The following is a 21,357-nucleotide window of genomic DNA, read 5'->3' as shown; positions in this document are numbered from 1 at the left end:
GATGAGACTGGATTACATAGGGGGCGTAGGCATATCACAGAAATCAGTCCGTGTTTTTAAAATTTTGTCTGTAAATTATGACGTTGTTCCCATTTTTAACTCTTAATTTGAGCAAATGGTCTAGTCTGACCCTTTCATATGTACACACATACACACATGTAAGTAATTAACATGTGACATGCAAATTAATCTGTAAAATCATAAACTCCGCGGTTTTAGTAATTATTTTTTCAGGTATCTTTCACGTAATCTGTGAGCGTAAAATTGTACGTTTTAATTTAATTTTAAAAATACAAGGCCATTACATGATTTTTAAAAAGTGACGTTTGAAGCATAGCTCAAACAAGAACTGCAATAATAATGTTGCCGCCGTAATTTTTCGATGGCGTTTAGTTTGCACAGGACTGGATAAACTTTTAAGTTAAATGGCTCTATGTAAACGAAAAAATTGGGAACAAGCGAACGCTGAAATTTGGCTAAAATTCCAAGCCGGAAAAATTAATGAGGATCAGGTGCGATGCGATGGCGATAAGTCGTGATTGCTTAAATTATTAACAATTTGACAATTAGATTTTGGGCGTAAAATTTCTCCACAAATTTTTATAGGTAACGTGCACATTGCGGTTGTTTCTAATTTATTTTTGTCGGTAAAGACCGATTCATGTTGGTATCCGACGTAAAAATCACAAACTTTTAACGATATCTACACGAAGTAGCTGCCATTCAAATCCCAGGACAGGATTCAGTATTTTCAATTTCACCCTCATTTCTGCTTCTTTTGCCAACTTCCAATAACACGAAGTTATATTTTACGTTAGCAATTGATTCAACTAGAGCAATTGGTTTATAATATTCTTGATAACTTCAAAGGGGATTTGTATTCAACGACAGACGTTTATATGTGTTATTTTATATTAGCTTTGGAGATTATATTTTCTCTTTGAACGTCTGTATACCAAGCGGCACCTCGACACTTATTTTACGGATTCGGTGCAGATGTGACATACAAATGTGATTTTATTTTCGGGTCTTTGAAAAAAATAAGCTGTGCTATATTTCATTATCTGATTTTTTTGGTTTGCGTTGAGGTAAAGCTAATGCATTTGCGCTTTCAGATTGTTTATGCTTGCCAATGAAGTAATCCCATTGTGCGCTAAATAAAGTAAACAGGAATACACGAAACAAAAGACATGAACTAGTAGAAATAGTTTTAAAAGCTTTGCTTGTTTTTAAGAGAAAACGTTGTTCAGAGTCTAGAGTAAAGTAAAGCGTTGAAACAAAGGAAGTGTTAAAAATAAATAATGGGCAAATTTTGCAGCGATTGTAAAAATACAAATATTTCACATTTGGGTAAATTAGAACATGTACGACGTGCTGTAGAAACGTGTTTTTTAGTAGTTGTGATAAAGGCAAAACAGAAAGTTAAAATTTTTACTTTTAGGTGGGGAGTGTGGTAGTGGCTATTTGATTAATCTGTTTTGGAACTGAGCATTTAATGTCGCGATAGTTGCAAACTTCATTAAACACTTTTACATTTGTAAAAAGTTATAATAAAAACGTTATTCGACAGAGAAGTCAACGTGCCTTTAAAATTTGTTTACTGAGGATAATATACAAAAGGAATACCGTCATACCACTAGACTCGTTAAGGCTTGTATAAGAGATTTTGTTAGATATCAATTTGACTCTATCTGTGTTGACATAAATGCTTGAAATTCTTTTATTCTACCATGAAAATATTACACTTACTGGAATCTGATATTGAGATTGCATAGAATGTTGGAAAATCGATTTCTTATAAAGCTTACATTGGGCAATGTAACGTTTTTCCGATGTAATTTTATTTACATTATTAGAGGCTTGGAACTCAGCGCACTGAAAAAAACAACCACTGTTGTTGATGGTTTTCAAAAATTTTTATTGTTACTGTGCACAATAATTATTTAATTATTCATGTCAAAGCTCGCGTGGAATTTTACAAATATTACAATCAATTTTTTCATGAAATTAAAATGTGACGCTAAAAGTACAAAAGTGAAGTATTTGTGAATAGGTGAAATAAACAACAGACGTGTTTTAATGGAAATGTTTGCATTGTGCTCGTTGAAATCAATCCATTTCCCAGGTTCGTAGCAAGCTAACAGTTTTTTAAAAATGTCTATAAATCCAACTACACTTCTGCAATAATCATTGCCATAATTAACAACCACTCCTTGATAGCGATTTCGACGTATCATTTCCATCGTATTCATTTTTGACGAATCGCAAAGCTGCCGTTTCTTTGTAAAATTGTATGAAACGCGATGACAATTAAGTTTGCAGAGCACAGCCGAATGATTAAATATTTTGACTAACGACAAGCATTCGTCATAATCCTGGTACGAAAGTAAACCACAGTGACACTGGGGTACGTTTGTGTTTTCATGAAAATGAAATGCTTTTACAACTCACAGCGAGCTTTGACAGGTGATGAGGGTGGTGAGGATGGCGATTATTATCGGTTATATATCAGCGGTGGGAGCGATGGCCTTGACATTTTTCAAATTTAGGGGATGGGTACGGGCCGCTACTTACCGAGTGTGGATGATGTAGTGAGTGACCGGACTATGATGCGTGTCTTGCGAGGGAGCCCAAGAGAGGTTGACCGATCTAGACGTGAAGCTGACGATGAGAGGCCTACCCGGCGCATCCGGCACATCTACAAAGAAAAACACTCTTTTACTACAAAAACACGAGGGCTCTTATATACCCAAAAAGAACGGTCACATTATATCAAGCGATTTCGCCATATGCCGGCTTTTTGTGCGGAAGAGCCATAAACCAATAAAATGTACAGGATGGAGCAACAGAAGGAAACGCAGGGCTGCCAGAAAAACGGAATCTTAGGAATGCACTGTAGGACTCGTCCTATATATGTTCTACAATTTTTCTCAATACAATAACAAGAATAAGTACATTTGGGAATTACTCTCGCGACAATACGGTCCTGTACACACCAAAATAGGTGACAATTGATGTTATATGCTTGCCACTCGAGCATTTTATACTTTAACAAATATTATCATGAGCCAAATTTCATAACACATTACATAATATGGACCTCGAAAGAGATATTAGAAAACGTTTGTAAAATGTGGACACAACTTTAAAATTTTTACTTTTTGGTGGGGAGTATTGTAGTGCCCTCACACCAACATGTATTAAAATTGATTTGAACGTCCAATCTTGATTTTTTGTCATCATTTACCAATCATTGTTATATATGAAAAGTAATAATTAAAACAAATATATCCTGTTTATTTATTTTTTATGTAAAGCTGTTACCCCACTCAAATCATAAAGTATTAACTGCAATATTGTTCATTCCAGGTGTTTATTATTACGGAATTATTTAGCACATTTATATTATATTAACTGTATATATTTAGTGTTTTCGTGCAATATGGCACATTAAAATAATTATAGATAAAACTGTAGATTTACAATTGTAATTACATTTCGTTTCAACGTACTGAAATAATCTTCTGCAATTATTATTCAGATTACCTTTAAAACGTATCAATTTACGTTCATTAAAATTACTCACTCGGGCTAATTCACTGCAGATATATTAAAAATTAAAGTAACTAATTATGTCGCACTAAAACGTAAAAAGGCACTCGAGTTGGAAAAAGAACATTGCAATATACTTAGCGATATTTTAAATTTCATTAATAAAAAATGACAAGAGGGCGTGTATAAACATGTCTCCTATCCAGGCGACTAAAAAAATATATAACGCACAAGAAACACACATAATAAACTCGTGAAATATCCCCTAAAAGGTGTGTAGGCGCATATTTCGCGGTTTCTAGCGTCGGAATGATAAGGATGATGAAAATTTGTGTCATCCACCAGCAGGGTCGTCTCACGTCGACGAAATTAACTGAGTCACTCAGTGATAACTGCGTACATAGTAGTTAAACGGTGTTCACAGTTGTAGTTGGTTTGTGTAATTCTGTTTCGTGAGTTTTGAGATCCGTTATTAAGCGGCAAGTTGGTGCAGAGTGGAGCGGTTTTGTAGCGATTTCGCCGAGGAAATAAAAGATGTTGGAGAATTATTCGGAGGTGACGGCGGTGGATGGGCGCCAGAGCCGGATTTTCTACGAGCCACACCACATTTCAAAAGAATGAAGTTACATCATTCATTTTACGGCCAAACTATGGTGTTAACGCTGGTTCTTGCGCTACTTCTACGAGCGAGAATAAATTATTTGATTATATTGTGTAGCATTTACATATTATGAGATTTTTTTAAGTGAATTTCGATGAAATTTTATCAATAAACAAGTCCGCGTTGGCGTTGGCTGTTATAATTTTGTCTTAAATGTTTGAGTTAAGCTTCCTATTTTTCCGGCGAGTGTTTATTATTTCGAGCTGAAAAATCAGAAAGCGAGCTCGTTTTTGTCGCGTTACGTCACCAATTCCATTTATTTGTATGCAAACGGTCTCAGAACGTCTTTAAGCGCTATAAGCGGAAACTACAAGGTTTTTAGATCGTGCATTTTGCAGACGCGAACGGTTGATTTCAGTTTTAAATTGTATTTGCTTTTCCTTCTGTAATTTGTTATTTGATTAATTGAGCGTACATGTTTACCTGTTAATTATACATTTTTTAACGAACGTTCAAAATGTTAAATTTTTTGCAACAATAACGGACATTTAGAGAAAAATATGAATATTTGTCTACATAATTTGCTTGAGATTGGATCTCAAACACTACGTTATTTATGACATTTATCTAATCAACAATAGATTCAGTGAAATCTCTTGTGTGTTGTTTTGGAGCTATTAATTGACGCACAGTTGAGTTATCATTGACATAGTGCAGACACTTGTTAATAATCGAGCGTCGCTTGGAAAAGGAGGACATAGTATAACGGCGGACGGAACTCATAGAATGAACAACAGATTTTGTTAAATTTTTAAATTTCTAGTACAGACTGGAGATTTCAGGATAGAATCAACACTTACTATTCTAAAAAAAAGAACATTGATTTATGTTAGCTACATAAAGAGGAACAGATTTAAGACTATTAGACGGAGGGATGATTTCATCATTGTGGTAGATGCTTAACTTTGGGTGTCTCGGTTAAGAAGCCTAGTGGTATATTCTCTGAAAAATTGGAGTTCATTTTGACTTGAGGAAATGTTGCGGGGCTCTAAAAAATTGGAGTGGTCTTAATCCGGCTCTGACGGTCGTCACCTCGATAGCTCGCCACCTCCACTAAGCCGGTTTATTCTGCGGGAAACAATTTGCGTTTTTCCATTTAGTTAAACAGTGTAATTATCGGCAACGGCACGCGAGGATGAGACCAGCGGCGGCTCGCGAAAGAACGGAACGTTGGAACGTAGGAACGACTAGCGATAGCGCACCGGAATCGATTCGGTTAACACTTGCAGTTTACCGGAAGGAGCGACCGGCGGCGGCGGCGGCGGCGACCGGAGACCGGCTTAAACGGTCGCTCGTCCTCTTTGCGTAACGACTGTCTGCGTAGTTAAATCTCCAGGGCTTAACACCTCATTTCATGTTTCATGCATTTAAACGAAATCAAAGAACAATGGGGCGCAGTTTCCGGGAAATAGGTGCGTTTAACTCGATCGTTTCCGGATATCGGCAAATATCTATATGCTGCATAGTCGCTAATCCGATTCCCGGATTAAAAGTAAACACAAAAGGGTTATAGAATCGTGTGTATACGGTTCTAGAATTTCAATGGCGTTTTTAATGATACATAAAGGTGGTGCGATGAACAAAACCCACTCGTTTAAACGGACCCTGCGAGCTTTTGCTCTTGCTTCGCATTTTCCGGAAAGACAAAGGGGACCTGCTAATACTCGTATATTTTGCACCATGCTTTATTATTATCACTGTTTTGCCTTGCAAAGCGCCTTTTCCTAGTGCACCCGACAAATTCGATTCGGAAAATTGCTAAATCAAAATTACCAACGCGTAAAACGCGCTTCTCGCACGTTGCTACGCACCCATCCACTTATATTGTTTCACCCGACGCAAACGTTTCATTTACATTAAACATATTCAGCGCCGACAATCGCTCATTTAACTCACCCCATCATAAACTATTAGAAAACCGCCAAGACACTCTACGTTTTACCGCAACATCCAACTAATCTCCTCACACAACTTTGACAATAATTCTATCAAAGTAACTTTTTTCTTCTTTGAAAAATTAATTAGCCTCGTTTTTATGCCGTCTAAGCGCCTTATGTCTTCCATTCACATATTTCATCCATTTTAATCCAATAGCTTTTTCACTCGGTGACTCTTTTTCCAGTTGCTATTCTTGTTTTACGTGTCACGTTTTCCATCCCTCTCTTCAACTTTTTACATATTGTTTTATTATCATCCATCCAAGATACGTTTCCACTTTTATATTTTCCTTTATGTTATTACGCGTCAAACGTGCCGGTAAGTAGTTGAAAATCGTGTAGCAAAACCACGAATTAGAGACTCTCAGTCGAAGCTTAAAGGTCATCAAACGGTAAACAGAAGCGTGCCGCCTCTACTCTAATAAATTTAACAATCCTGAGACCAGGAAAAATTTCAATGTGACATGCATCTTGGAGTTGAGAGGATCTCTACTAGCATTGTTAGCCTAACATCTATCCACGCGAGTGCCGTCTCTCTGTATTCCATCGATAATCAGAATTTTTGGTTTCGGTTTCCCCCAAATTTTTCTTTCCTAGAAGTTTCTACCAAGTCATTTAATTTAAATTAAACATATTCAGCACTAACAATCGCTCATTTAACTCGCCCTTCCAATAAACTATTAGAAAACCGCCAAGACAATCTACATTTTACCGCAACATCCAATCAATACCGTTCACACAACTTTCACAATAAAATCATTGGGATATAGAGGGTGTTTCTTTCCAAACTCACCCGCTCAATTTAATTCATAGCGGCTTTCATGTCGCCGATTTAACCCATGAATATTAATAGACGCTTTTTTTAGCAGCCAAGATAAAACGAAAGAAAGAAGATTGCTGCCAGCATATAACTTTTTCAGGTTCTGAAAAGCCATTTTTTTCATGTTATACAGCTCGATCTTATCAATTATTTAATATTATTGCTCCTACCCAATTCGATCTTTCTTATCTCGAACTCGCGGTTAATGTCACGATTTGCATCCGAATACTGACAAGCATCCAATAATACACATCTTTCGCTTCCCGAAAAATCTTTAATAAACGAGCTTTGTATACACATTTTCTAGCAAAATTGAATTGTTCACAAAGAAGGACTATCGTTTGCACACATAAAAAGGATGACAACGAGCAATTCCGCTGTATGAAACTGTAACCCACGGATAATAGGCGTGAAGAAATTGCATGGAAAATTGCTTTTATTTTTCTCCGGATTAAAACGAAGCCGGAGCGCGCGCTGAGGCCACTTTTTGGAAACTTAACGAATTATTGTTATCCCTTAATTTTTTCCGAAGCAATTGGACTGAGCAAGTGACGATTAATCAGTCCCTACATTATAATAGTATCAAATGGACTTAATTAACATTTGGTGAATTATTGACAAAAAAATTAGATACAATAAAGAGTTATCCGAACATTTAAGTTAGTCACGTGATTATACCGTGTTAGAACTTCGCAATCTTTTTATGGCGTCCACGTTACCTGAAAGCACAACTAAAAAGATCGTTTAGGTTAATAAAAGAACGGGTGTCCAATTTTCACTCTCATTAAGGAATTTTATCGAATTGGAGTTCACTTCCAGACTCAGACAGACTGGGTCGACGAGAGATCGCAATTCGTGAACTTCAAGACAGAAAATTTATAACCACATTTTACTGATTTTGAAATGACCGGGACTGAGTGTAGAGTCACCGAACTGGTACCCGGTCCATGGAACAGTTGAAGCCCTAGAAAGACCGGAAATAGTCTCACCCTTCGAGCTTCGGAGACCAAAGCAGACACTTGTGTCCAAAGAAGCTTAACCTTCGGGGAGTAAAACGCTCGCGGGTACCCACCCTGGGTTACCTGCTTGATACCGGAATCTCTCTAGAAAAACGTTATGCTGGCCCAACCCCGACGGTGAAAGCAGCGTTATCTTATCTGATGCAGCTAACCCAATGGGGTGAGAACGCGACGGGTTCATGGAGCCAGACCGAGAGAAAAGGGTGTAATTTGCTATACGTCTGCCGAGGTGCAACCACGAAAGTCCGAAGAGGCGTTACGTAAGCGTAAAACCCTTCAGCGTAGTATCAGATACGCGGGACGCATGGGAACCTGCGTTGAGACCTGTGGCCAAACTGGACAAACTAGCCTCGAAGGGTTTGTATTAGTCTTACCGCAGAAGACTTCGACTCTGAGAGACGAGAGTGTAATGTTTTAAAGGCATCCTTATGGGGTAGTTGACGCGAATGCACTAACTTTCACGCAAATAAGTCTACTTTGACGTCTAACAGAACGGACCAGGTTTGCCAGTACTCGTGGAAAATCAAGAATCCTGTCTTGATGAATTTGACGCTGGACGGTTGGATCGTACGAAGCTGCCTCAGGTTACTGCGTTTACCGAACAGATGGAGTTGTAAATGTCGCGTAAGCGTGGACGCTCACTTTATGAGGCACGTGATTACTCCGTCTGTTCGGTAAATGGACTATAATATGTCTTCTCAAGTTGTTTTTTTTTTCGTTTTATTTATAGAACATCCGTATAATGTTGGTACTTAACTATGCTACAACTATTTGTAATATATTATCCAAAAGAGAGGATTTTACACTAAATGAGTAATTATATATACGCATACAATCTAGTAATTAACAATCATGAATCAACAGGAATCATACATTCAAAGAGCTGCTTTATTAACGGCACACCCGGCTGAATAAAAGAGACCTAAACCATTGACGCTACATTAGTGTATTATTAAAAATACTTGTCACACTATAGACCCTCCTAGTTTAACCGTATTTTGGACTAATAAAGATTTAAAAGGAATATTTGACAAAGATTTAAAAATGACGGCAGTTTTAATACAGGTTTTTTACTTTTCACGATACGTTCAATCCTCCCGAGTTCGTAAAACCGCCGAAGGCGTGGAAAATCTTTCGGGTATGGATTTCCAGCAGTGAAAATTGTCGAAATGGTTGGGTGGTGTGTGCTTTTAGCAATTAATCTTTCAGTGGTGTTTCTTTGTTTCGTCCTCCATGAAAGATAAACCGTATGTACACCCCTACGGGTGCCCATATTATCGACCACGGGTCATGAACAATTATTTTAATCAACACGCGTGGCCTACATGTACAGGATAAAGCTGTGATATAATTAACTTAGTTGTTATTGTTATTAACGTCGGTGTTTTATCCTGGCTCAATTAAGGGCCCGTAGTTTAAAAAATATTTTTGTCGTATAAATTCAGGACATAAACAAATTTGAAAATATAGTCAAAGTAAACGGTTTATTATTCATTGTCACTCAAATTGAGCAAATAATACACCGTAATAGCCGGTGGTTGTTTTTCTAACGTAGGCCATGGTTTTCCGTGGTAATTGTTTTATATTTAACCGCCACGAATTTTCGGTTAAGTAGCAAAAATAAAGCGAGTGTTTAATCCACGTATTAAAACGGAAGTTTTGTTTTGCATAAATAATGATACGAATTTAGATCGACCTACTTCAACAAAGAAAAGATAAATCAGAATGATACTCCAAAGTTACAATTTTGCACTTATTAAAGTACATAAATGGGCAAACTTAACAAGCAATCATTTGGAACGTGAATGTCTGTTACGGAGGGTTAAAATTTGGACATTAATAACTTTGATGTTCTAATGACTTCTTTATGCTGTTTTGACGCGCAGGTTTACATTTTGTTTCGTATGCATAAATGGAAATAAACCAGTATGTTGTTATTAGACAACACGTAAATACATAGTACGTTTTTTTATCGAGGTAGTTATTAAGACAATTATTCAAACTAATTCTATCGCCCTCTTGTAATCGAAGCAGTTACAGCCGGAAAAACTCTGTGAATTAACACATGTAATTGTCAGTCATTAACAAAATTTAAGTGATAAATTATTGCCATTTGAACCACTCCTACCCTTAATTTTATATCATGCGGGCATTTTCAACGACCTCTTGCAATAAAATCAATTCACGTCACAGCGGACGTAATTAAAAGAGTAGTTATTAGAAATATCACTGCTAACCCTAACCTCACTTTCATTTTTGACAAATCGTCAAACATAGTTCACTTTGATAACGTTTTTATTGTACAACATAATTCGAATTCGAACGTAGAGATTTTAGCATGAATTTTTAAACGATCGACAACCGCAAATTGATTGGTATGGCAGCAGTTTGAATTATTTTCCAAATTCAGGTGCTCTTTATTTAAACTGACGCCCGTAATTTAATTCAGTACATTTTTTAATTAGTCACATTAGTTTTATTTATTCTAACCGAAGTGAGGTTTATTAAAGCTAATTTCGATCGAGCGATTGAACCAATATTCAATTCAAAACTAAATTTCCTCAAAAGAATTTCATGCGGCTTTATTTTTTGTCTCCTAATCTGGAAACGCTCTTGAGGAGATAATCAATGGGCAATCTAGACAAGCGAGTAAGCGAAGAGATAAGAAACAAGGGCGAGATAAAAAAGACAACAGGATCGTGGGTTATTCGTTGATGCTACGTATGAAGTGTATAAATCCTGCAGTCGTGACCTTATTATTAACTCGAATTTTTTGTTGTTAAAAATTGTATCAATAATTTAAAGAATACTGAATGCAAACACAAAAAATTGGTCTAAAGAGTTTAGACAGTACTTCCCTTGCTTTCGGAATCGTGACGACTGCATGCCTATTATGTCTTTTTTCGTATTACATGTTTGTAGCGGGGCATTTTAAAACAAATTGAGTATTCATTGTTTAATTTTGTCATTATTTGGCATTGACATTTTTGTCATTTTTTTTGTGATTGCTATGACTGCTTATTAAAAAAAAATTAAAGTGGACGAAGTCGTCTCTGGGGTGTATAATATGTTGCATATGCAAAAATTGCCAGGCGTGAACAGATAAAAGGAACACCCTGTGCAGTTCTTGTAATTTAAGACAAATAGCCATAACATTTATCAATCTGTAGACGTGACGGTGAAACACAAACTAAACTAAAACATGTTTTCCACGAACTGGAATAACTGGATGACAATGCCGACGGTCCAGATTTTTTTATTGCTCTGACTTACGTTTATTGAATAAAACACATTTTTTCGGTTTTTGGATGCTGTAATTCACATTTGGTTAATTATAACTTCTCTAGATCTAGGGGAGCATCCCCTAGCCTCCCCCTAGCTACGGCCTTGTCTAGGGGTTATGAAATATCGAGAAAATTTGAAAATAACAAATTGCTTAAAGGATTCCATTACTTAGGTAACCTCGATAAGAAAAACAAGTGTTTATGTTTATATATCGGAAGAACGTCACGTTGAAATTAGTTTGATTTGAATGAGTTCGGATCAAAACAATTAACTAGTAAGCTGCAATCGAAAAATTTTCTTAATATCATTATTATAATTCTTATTAAATAAAGATGTTTGTATTTTCACATTTTTGGGGAAAATGGGGTCACCCGTTCTTAATTTGATCAATAAAAAATATGAATGCTATAATAAACAAGTAAAAACTCATCATATTTGGCACATTTTGGGTAGAATTTATTCGGCAAAATTTTGAGATAACGTCATCAAATTTTTGGGGGAAATAAACAGACTTATTTTGGTTAACAATTTACCATGTTTACAATGACCTTAAAACGTCTACAAGATTTCAAAGTATTCAGTTTTGCAATTCTTGATTAAAGCAATAAAATAAATTCACGCATTCATTATTTTTTTTTGAGTCACTCTGTATATACAAATCCAAAAAATATTAATGGAATGATAAATCACAAGTACAGACTCATCATATTTTGTACATTTTAAATAGGATTTATTCGGCAAACCTTTGAGCTAACGTCATCAATTTTTTGGAAGGGATAAGTCAATATATTTTGATTACAAATTTATCATGCTTATTATAACTGTAAAACATCTGCAAGATTTAAAATCATTCGGTTTTGCAGATTCAAAATTAAATTGCAAAATGCTGTTTTATAATTTTGATTTTTTTTTCAAAAATCTGGACATTTCGGGTAAACACTCAATGCACTCATAAACTACATGTGCAGGACTATGTTATTTCATACAATTTAAAACCCATTTACTATGAGCAATTTTGAAGTGACGTCATCACATTATTGGTGGGGATAATTAGGCAAGTTTTGGTTAGCGTTTTACCATCTACATGATATTCCTAATACACAATCGGCCCAATACTTTCAGAGATTATCTGTCTAATAAAAATCCGGGACGATAGACAGACAGATGGACTGATAGACAGACGAAAACAGCAGGCTTATTTCTTCGTATTCTACGGGTCATGAAAGGTCGAGAAAAGAATTGAATAAAACTTGCACTAATAAAATTGCACAAATCCCTACAATTAACTTTAGTGTACCCCTCTTTAGTTATCACTATGGGTTTTGCTGAACGGGTGCACTTCTGCAATCGCTTTTTACATTATTCGTTGAATGAAGCAATGAAAATGACATATTTCGTGTTTTCTGATTGATCACAGCACAAATTAGCCTTAATTAGATGGTCACACGAGTACCCACTGCAATCAATACACTCAACCTGCAAACATTGTTCGCAAAAACTGTGTGTTTTTACTTAAAATAACAGTTGCCCTAGGAAAAATACACTGCCTCTCTGTATAAAATTAATTGTTTTCAGCGTTATTTAAAATTGCTTGGATGGTATTATATTTCCATTAACGAATCAGGTGTAGTGCTGTTTAGAATCGAGATTTTAGCGGAACAAATTTTAAAGTTTTGTGTATACACAAAGGTAGGAACCAAATTGGTTTTAACTTTGCCTTTTTTATTTGCCTTTCCATTAAATACCGATGCAGTTTCAGTGCGGCTTCCGAAATAAAATGATTAAGTTCGATGGTGCGCGAGTGAATTAATTAAAGCTGTGTAATTATAAAGTACACATGTCAGTAGCGTGATGTGTTACTGCTAAAACTAATTAAGAGAAAATCCTAACAGCTTTCCCATTACGGAATTCGAATTAAAAGCGTAAATTTTTTCGACGGTCCCGTACAGGGAAGACGCATTAAAACTTCGCCCGATTTTTAACTATTTTATGTTTTGAGAGATACGTTTATGACGTTTTTTAGTAACTTATCCCATCCCACTTACAGCCTTTCCTCTTTTATATGTTTCTGATCCTCCCACTCGCTCTTTCTCTGTCTTGCTCTCTCGCTCCCGCTCTTTTCTCCCTACTAAATATAAACAAACAGCAATCTGACTTCTAAATTAGAAAAACTCTAACTATATGTAGAAAAATGAAGTGATAAAGTGTTCTCTTAACGTGACATTTTCAAGTATCTGGTCGTTTACTCCTGTGCACGTATTTCTGCACGTGTTCCGTATTCAGAGTACGAAATCACGTGAAACAGCATATACGAGGAAGATAATGACTTCTTTAATGGTCTTGTACCTGTTTTTCCATTTGAAGCCATTCCGAGCGATGACAAATTCAGCGTAGCACGGGCTAATTCGAGAGAGAAGTTCCAGATCCTTAAATCGCGAGTCGCGATGTAGGTATATATGAAAAATGGTAATTTTTTAAAGTGAAACTGATTCGAATTCTGAAAATGTTACATAACTTTGACTGGAACAACACACAAAAAAAATGTTAAGTGCATGTAATGGTTATGGATAATGCTTCTGTCGATGTACTTTGACGAGTTAGTTGTTAAATTTGCGCCATAAAATAGCAAAGAGTTACTTAATTAGTGATTTTGTTGGTGCAGTTAGAACAAGGTACATAGAATAGTTTTGATTTTTTTCGTCAAATGTGTAGGAGGGTCAGAATCCGGTTTAGCTCGCTTGACCATTAATGCCCATTATTCTTAATACTGCTTCTGTGTGGAGATGAAAATTTGATGAATTTTTCTCAAGTTCCCGTGCCGGAAAAGTCAATATTGCAAAAGAAACGTGTAATGTTAAATCCAGAGGGATGATTTATAAGGTCGTTAAACTTTCGTCGGCTCCGAGTCGATTTAAAGAGTTAAAAAAGGAAATAATACATTGCTTCTCATTGTGAAGTTTTTACGGCGCACCCTCTCCGGAGAAAAAGTTCTTAAAATTGGGCAGATTTTCCCATCTTATGCAACATTATCTGTACAGTTTGCGATAACAGTAATGAGAGTAAACCGCAGTTTGTGAGCAAACAAGCAGATGTGGCAGAACGAGGTCCTCTTAACCGAGATTTGTTAAATAATTAAAGTTAAGCCCATTTAGAGACGGACATATAATTGGGAGGGTTCCGTGATTGGGTGGAAGAATTTTGTCGAGTAAGTTTTTACGAGATTCATACCTTGAACGATGAGACGAACGATTCCGTCGGGCTTGGGTCTGCTATTAACTAAGCAAACATAGTCACCACTGTCCTCGGCAATTGCGGGGTGGAAACTTAATCCGAAGGTATCCTGAAGAAGTGTGATGCGATGCTGATTATCCCAGACCGTGGTGGAATCACTCATGAACTCCACCAGCTTGACGTGGTGACTTAAGGAGAGCCATTCTAAGGCTAACACTAGAGAGTGTTCATTTACTCCAGGACAAGCAAGAGATTTGTTGTCTCCAGATTTGATGATGATACTTTGGACAGGCAAGTTCGTTACGTCTGCAAAACACAACAAATAACACAGTGAACTGCACAGTTTGTAATGCACATGCGATATGATTCTTACGTCATTCATAAATTCCACAACTTTCTTGGCTATCTCGCGAAAAATCGCGATTGTTATTTGCAAAGACCAATAAGTGAAGATTGTTCGCTCCAAATAAACCCTACGGGACACGAACACATACCGCGACCACAGTATTGACTAACTACTAACTTATTTGAAATGGACACTTCAATATATTGTCACAGCTTCTGTCACAATTCTCAATTTGGATTTCTAGAGGGGTGTTCTGTCACCGAACTTCTTTCATCAACACAGACTTTGATCACGTACCACCCTAATAGATCTATCACTGTTTTTTAAGCAGTTAGTAGTTAAGTAGTACCCTAGGGGTCTGCTTTGGGTCCGTTTCTTTTCTTGATCTACAGGTCGAAATGATAATTTACGTAGTCGGATCATACAATATTTTTTGTAAAATTGAATTTCTACGGACTTCATCTGTGGTGGTACCATCTCACAGTTCCTTGCATAGAATTTGCCACTACCTATGTATCACCAGCTCCAGTTCAGTGGGGCCTACGTAACAGAATATGGTGCTCTATTCACCTTCGGGGAAATATAAAAGTCGTTTTCTTTTGGACATTAAAAAAGCGAATCTTGAGATTTCGCAAAATTTTTCCAAAATTTAAAGTTTATGAACATTTTATTACACTACTTTTGTAGTGTTGCTAATGCAATTGAAATTTTCTATTCTAGACCTAAATAGAAGTACTGAGATACTTGCAAGGGGTAGTTTTTTGTTGTTGTTAATTATTTAATCAAACAATGTTTATTGCGCAAACCGTGATATGAGTGTTGCAAATGTTTGCAATACTCATACTTATGTCTATATGAAAAGTAATAAAAATGTCAGAAGCGTCATATTTGCGTTACCTAATATTGATCGAGCTCGTAATAGACTTTAAATGACGTTTTTGAGAAAAGCTGAAATTTGCACCCAACATCTCAGAGGTCAAAATTGCCTTTTACGCCTCCGAAATGCGGCGTCCCCGAGCAACCTATTAAAAATCAATCATCTGACTCGCGTTCTTTATTTATAAAACGTTATGCAAATAAATTCTCAAGATTCCTCACAAAATAAAATTCTAAGCAAGAAGCCTTCTCTCTGATCCTATCAGTTCTCTCCGTAGACCCCGGATACTTAAGGGAGTTTTCCAAACTTAACTACTAAATTTACAGATTGTACATTCCTCTTGTTACACAGTGAACTGTTTTTTGAGCTTTGATACACCGCGTCTGCAATAATACCCTTTCGTCTCATGCATATTTAACAATATTCACATTGTTTTTTTTTTCTTTCTCAGTCGGCGATATCTTTCACCTGTTGAAAGTTCTAACGGCCTTCCTTAACAAAGTATACTTACCCAATCCTAATAGAATACGATTTTATCATTATTCATTCTCGAGTGCACAGAGTCTCATTTGCATAACGCCTTTGTGGCCAAGGTTCCACAAAATTATTTCTAATAAGCTTCCACCACGATGAACTTGTACAAAGTACAACAAAACGAACGAAGTACTTATACACTTGAAATTTTACGGCCCTTCTATGCAAGGGGATCGGTTATTTAATTCCAAATCTAATCATAAACCCTCAGAAAGTTTAATAAAATACCCATCTCGATAACTTTTACTTCCTTCGACACTAAAAGCAAGTAATTGGCTTAACTTTCGAAAATATTTTCGGAAATTTATCATTCGAAATAATTTTCGTTTGTAGCTCGTTAAAATAAAGGAGAAGTTTCATCAAACAACTTCCACGTTTTCTCGGAGTCTATTGTGAAACGAAACCAATTTTTTGTAAATATAAAGTCAACCACCAAGTTTGAACAGGAGGGCTAACATTTACCGTCGGGTAGGATTCGTTATCTCACCAAAAGGGATGTCACTTTAGTGTCCCAGATATTGTTTCTGTTACAACGAAAATCTCATCACATTGATCATAAGTTTGTTGACTAGTGATGGATGGCCTATTAGGCAGCAAAATATAATATACTTCGTCTCCCAAAGCGCGCGGTCTTTCATGAAAGAGAAAAAAAAAACTTGATGGCGACATTTTTTTCCATGCTGAGGAGATTTTCCACGTTTCATGCATGATATCTCGTCATTAATTAACGGATTTTCTTTTTGTTGTTGAAACGAAACATGTAACGTTCATTACAAATCGCATCAGCCGCTCAGAAAGAGAGCCTAAAAATTAAATCTTCTTTTCGTAATGGCCTCGAGAAAAATTTTCTCACACACGAAATGCGAGACAGCGCTTTCGAAAGAATAGACGCGATGACTAATTTTCATAAGAAAAATTTCATTTGCCAAATGGCAGTTATTCATCGATTTTACTCCCAATTTTTGTATCGAGAAAGGCGCATCGAAATTTCTCCATTTAAATGTAAATACAAGGAAATTGTAATTCTTACTAAATCTTTAAGTTTCTTAAGCCTCGAGCGGAATCATTCGAAAATATTTGATTAAAGCACTCGCATTTTTTCGGTGGTGCAATTTCAGTAATAGCTAGGGTCAGGCCATAATTTATTATTTATTTAATCATGAGAGATAACTTCCGTCTCGTTCTTGAACATATCCCCTTATATTAATGCATTTTTCATTACCGTAAGTTCGGGAAGTCTTCCGGAGAGAGTTTTTGTCCTAAATCTTGCACTCTTCTAATGATTCATGTTAACAATTTCGGTCTCCATGTTGTGACATATTTCTTTTCCATCCGCTCCATGGTCTCCAGCGCCAACAGCCGTAGGACCTTTATCTACCATAATATGATGAGTGATGACGCACTATCGTCATAAAGTGTCGACATCCTTTCGTAAACTTGTTGGAAATCATTTCCTGTTGTCAAAAATTTTTTACGGTCGTTCGATATTTAATATTTACGAAGGAAAAGTTTTAGAATGCTCAAATTATGAAGGGAGTGCTCTGACAAGTAAATACAGATGAAGACAGAAAAATGTCCTGGATTTTAAGGGAATACGTTTAGGGTGCCACCCTCGTATCTTTGTGGATAATACGTTTTGGTCGATTTTCTTAAGTCTTTGTCGTAGTCAGTGGTGGTGGTAGGCAGATTTTCCAATTGAGAGAACTTCGAGTCCAGTTCTACAAAGCAAAGAAAGAATTTCGGGAAAATCAATGTTGTGTTGTAAAAACCACGCAATATTTGCGGAATACGATATAATGACATCTCATTTTGTGCTAAATATTATCGTATTATCTCGACCCTTTTTCTCGCTAATTTACATTCTGGTTCCGCGGTGATTTTTGCCACAACCTTTTTTATTTGGAATATAATTGTAACAAATGGGGGCGATTTTTTTCACTGCGATTCGTTGCGTTTAATATCGACGATATTGATACAGTTATTCGTCATTAGGAAGTGTAGCTGCTATATGTTAATATCATCGTGCGGGGAGGCAGACGGCCACAGTGCCTTTGCTCATCAATAATTCGTTTATTGTTAGAGCGGTGAGGTTTCTAACAGTCAAATGACCTATCGATCAAGCTCAGCCAGGGACAGATTAAAAATTCTTTAGCGCCCTGCAGGATAGGAGGAATCTTCAATTTACTTAAAGTATGAACGGATGATTTGTTTGTTGTAACCGGTTGAAATTAAACGACACGCGTTAAATTATACCTACACCGGGAGGTATGTACAACGAGCATATAAAATGAGAAGAAAGTAAACATTAATTGTTTTAGGTGATTTTTATGAAAGTCGCTGGGGAGTATTAATTTAAGTGTGTTTCTTTGTTCAACGGAAATATTTAACGTTAAGAGGATATGGCCCATGCATTATTACGCATCGGCATTGTGCAGAGGGATGAAAGGCTCTTTGCTTTGTCAGAAAACAATGTAATTGATTGTGTAGATAATATTATTATACATAAAGAGAGTATAATTATATAATAAAGTTTGGAGAAAACGAGCGAGTTAGAAGAGAGTCTCCCCGTGGTGTTCTTAGTAGTAAGTTATCTGTTATCAAGCCGGGATAAAAAGATGAGAAAGTGGTATTAAACAGAGGGTAAGAAATGGTGCATCCAAGTGTGAGGTATATTTATTTGAGATCCGACGGCTGTTGTAAGTTTTTGGCGCGGTTGGATCCTCTTTTCATTGGCTATATTCGAGGCTAATTCCACACATTTCTCGGCTCTCACCTATTTCAGTCCACTGTTTCACTTAGTTCTCGTTCTGCACCCATTTGTCTCCGTAATATATGTTGCTACCACAGCAGTTTCGATGTTATTTCCTAAGCATAATTCTTGAAAATGCCGCATTCATACTCACTTTACAAATAATTACCCTATTCCCCAAGAACTACGTTTGTTTACCCAAATCTAACCGATCCGTGTTCTTTTAGCACCAACCCACTTCTAATTATCCCACCGTCGAGGCGTCGCTTTAAAACTTCCAAACTTTTATTCGTGCTACATGTAACGCGCGCCCTTCAATACTTACTTCTATTATACCCTTTAGCATAGTCGAACTTTCTTCAAAGAAGGATTTTTTTACCTTCCCATTTATTCGCCATCTTCGTTCATAAATAATTTTTGTTGTTGTTCGGAAATATGGCAGCGTCATACGTGCGTCGAATTTTTCAAACTTTTATCCTTTTCGCATAAATTTAATGAAAGTAGTTATTTTTTCGACGACGTTAACGTATCGTTCTCAAGCTTCTAATCTTCTCCCTCGTTGTCCGCGTAGAAAATAAAATTCAAATTGAAAAAGTGGTTCTTCTTGTATGTAAACAGTGATTTGTTTCGGAAGAGGAAGGCAGATTTTCGGAGGGCAGTGGAAGCGCCAAAATATTTTAGGTAATTTACAGCTTCCGAGTGGTTTGTTAAAAATAATAAGGCCATAAACGTAAAGGGCAATTTTAACAGGCATGCTTTTCTGTGCTAGACTTAAATGAAGATGGTGGCATTTTGTTTTATGTTTGGGATAAAAACCAGGTAGAACGGTTGGATATTTAAGTGTTGCGCGGTTTCCCCCTTTAGAATTTTGATTGGATAAAGAGTGGATTTAAAGTCTATAAATAAAAATAAAAAAGTTTTTCTCTTTTCGTTGCGAAATCTCGGCGTATTAAATGTAACACAATTTATACGATAATCCCGTCAAATGGCATGTGTGATGCATATTTGATTTTTTTTTTTGAGATATCTTACGAGAGCACGCGTGTGTAAAAAACGACGTATGACAAGGCCATGTTTAATATCTTGTCAATTCTGGTGATATACACGTGACACAAATCTGTTTCAATTTCATTAAGTCTTAATGGATATCGATGGAAATGTGTTGATTCGGCAAATTATTCTCCCGTATCCGCTGTATAGCATCAGTCGGAAATTTAGTTTTATGTCCTTAGTATACGGGATCAAGAGATTTGTTTGTTTTTTATGTGTTCCAAGTGCGGTCCCTTAATCAAGGTAATTGGTTTGGGGGTTCGTCCGAATTGCATGATATGGAATCGGCGATTAATTTCGGCGATACATTATCATTAAAAAGCTATTAAACGAGTCTGAGTAGGAAACGGCGTTACTACTGACACTAGACGCGACAATGTCATAAAGATAAAGTTGGGTTATCCGACGATTCTCTATTTTTAGGCGCGATAACTTAGCGCTTTTATCTCGACGGTAATAGCTGATTTATGTGTATGAATCTTCCCCATTCGGTTATTGAAATCAGTGTCACATCCGCGAGGTCCGGATTCCGGATTCCGGATTATTGCAGAAAGCCGGCTTCTGCAATAATCATCGCATGCAAGGATATTTATTTCGGCGGCAACACTCCGGGGTTCATCATGCACGATTACTTTGTTGATTGCGTTCATGCGAGACGCGACACCAAAACAGAGAGACACTCGGCTGATTCATAATACAGCAATTAGTCGGTGGCGGAAATCACGTGTGGATTTGAGACAAAGAAGGGAGAGTCGTGCTGAGCGTGCTGTGCTGCCTTACCGAAGATGCGCTTTTCGTACGCGAAGATCCACGCTGCGAGGACCGTGAAGTAGCAGAAAAACGTCCACATAGTGCCGACTGCACCGAATTAGCAGTACAGCCAAGTCGCACATGCCATCATCATCTCAATTGCACAGTCACATCTCAGAAGTAGAAGCACCGAGAACCGAAGCACATCCTCGTCCGAGTTAACCAAGAGCGGGATATCGCGCTTCCTTGGGCATCGAGTCGCGTGTGCAAGTGTACTGACGTTTCCCTTTATTATAAGCGAACGCCAGTTGTGCGGACATCGCGTGGAGAGGGTAGAAACTAAATCACATAGCCGGCGGCTTTGCCGCCCCCGACTCATTCTCCCTCCTCACGGTCGCAGGCGTGCGCCCTAAGACGCGCGGTTTCGCGCACCCTCGCCGCCACCAGCTCGTGCCCCGCGGATCTTTTGCGTAAACGAATCCGTGTTTCGGCACCGATTTTCAACTTGTAAGCGAGATCGGCAATCGCCCCCATAACTAACCCCCA

The 21,357-nt window shown here is 37.0% G+C and overlaps 1 protein-coding gene across 3 annotated transcripts in view; it reads right to left on the bottom strand.

Annotated features, from left to right (window-relative positions):
* The window catches only part of LOC135141183 (Protein tyrosine phosphatase 99A), a 156,213-nt gene extending 135,117 nt beyond the window's left edge, over positions 1–21,096 (bottom strand). For 2 of the 3 annotated variants that reach the window (XM_064072026.1, XM_064072025.1), the window contains exons 1-3: positions 20,842–21,096; positions 14,503–14,811; positions 2,575–2,698 (exon numbers count right to left, since the gene is read on the bottom strand). In XM_064072026.1, the coding sequence (XP_063928096.1) occupies positions 2,575–2,698; positions 14,503–14,811; positions 20,842–20,911 (503 nt within the window). In that variant the 5' untranslated portion in view covers positions 20,912–21,096. The remainder of the gene's footprint in view (positions 1–2,574; positions 2,699–14,502; positions 14,812–20,841) is intronic. The other variant, XM_064072027.1, reaches the window with a different exon arrangement.
* Between the last annotated feature and the right edge of the window lie 261 nt (positions 21,097–21,357).

This window comes from Zophobas morio, unplaced genomic scaffold (genome assembly GCF_036711695.1).
Source record: "Zophobas morio isolate AGI-343-1 ecotype UQ-CSIRO unplaced genomic scaffold, CSIRO_AGI_Zmor_V1 ptg000044l, whole genome shotgun sequence".
NCBI lineage: Eukaryota > Metazoa > Arthropoda > Insecta > Coleoptera > Tenebrionidae > Zophobas > Zophobas morio.
This window is presented reverse-complemented; position numbering and strand designations above follow the sequence as displayed.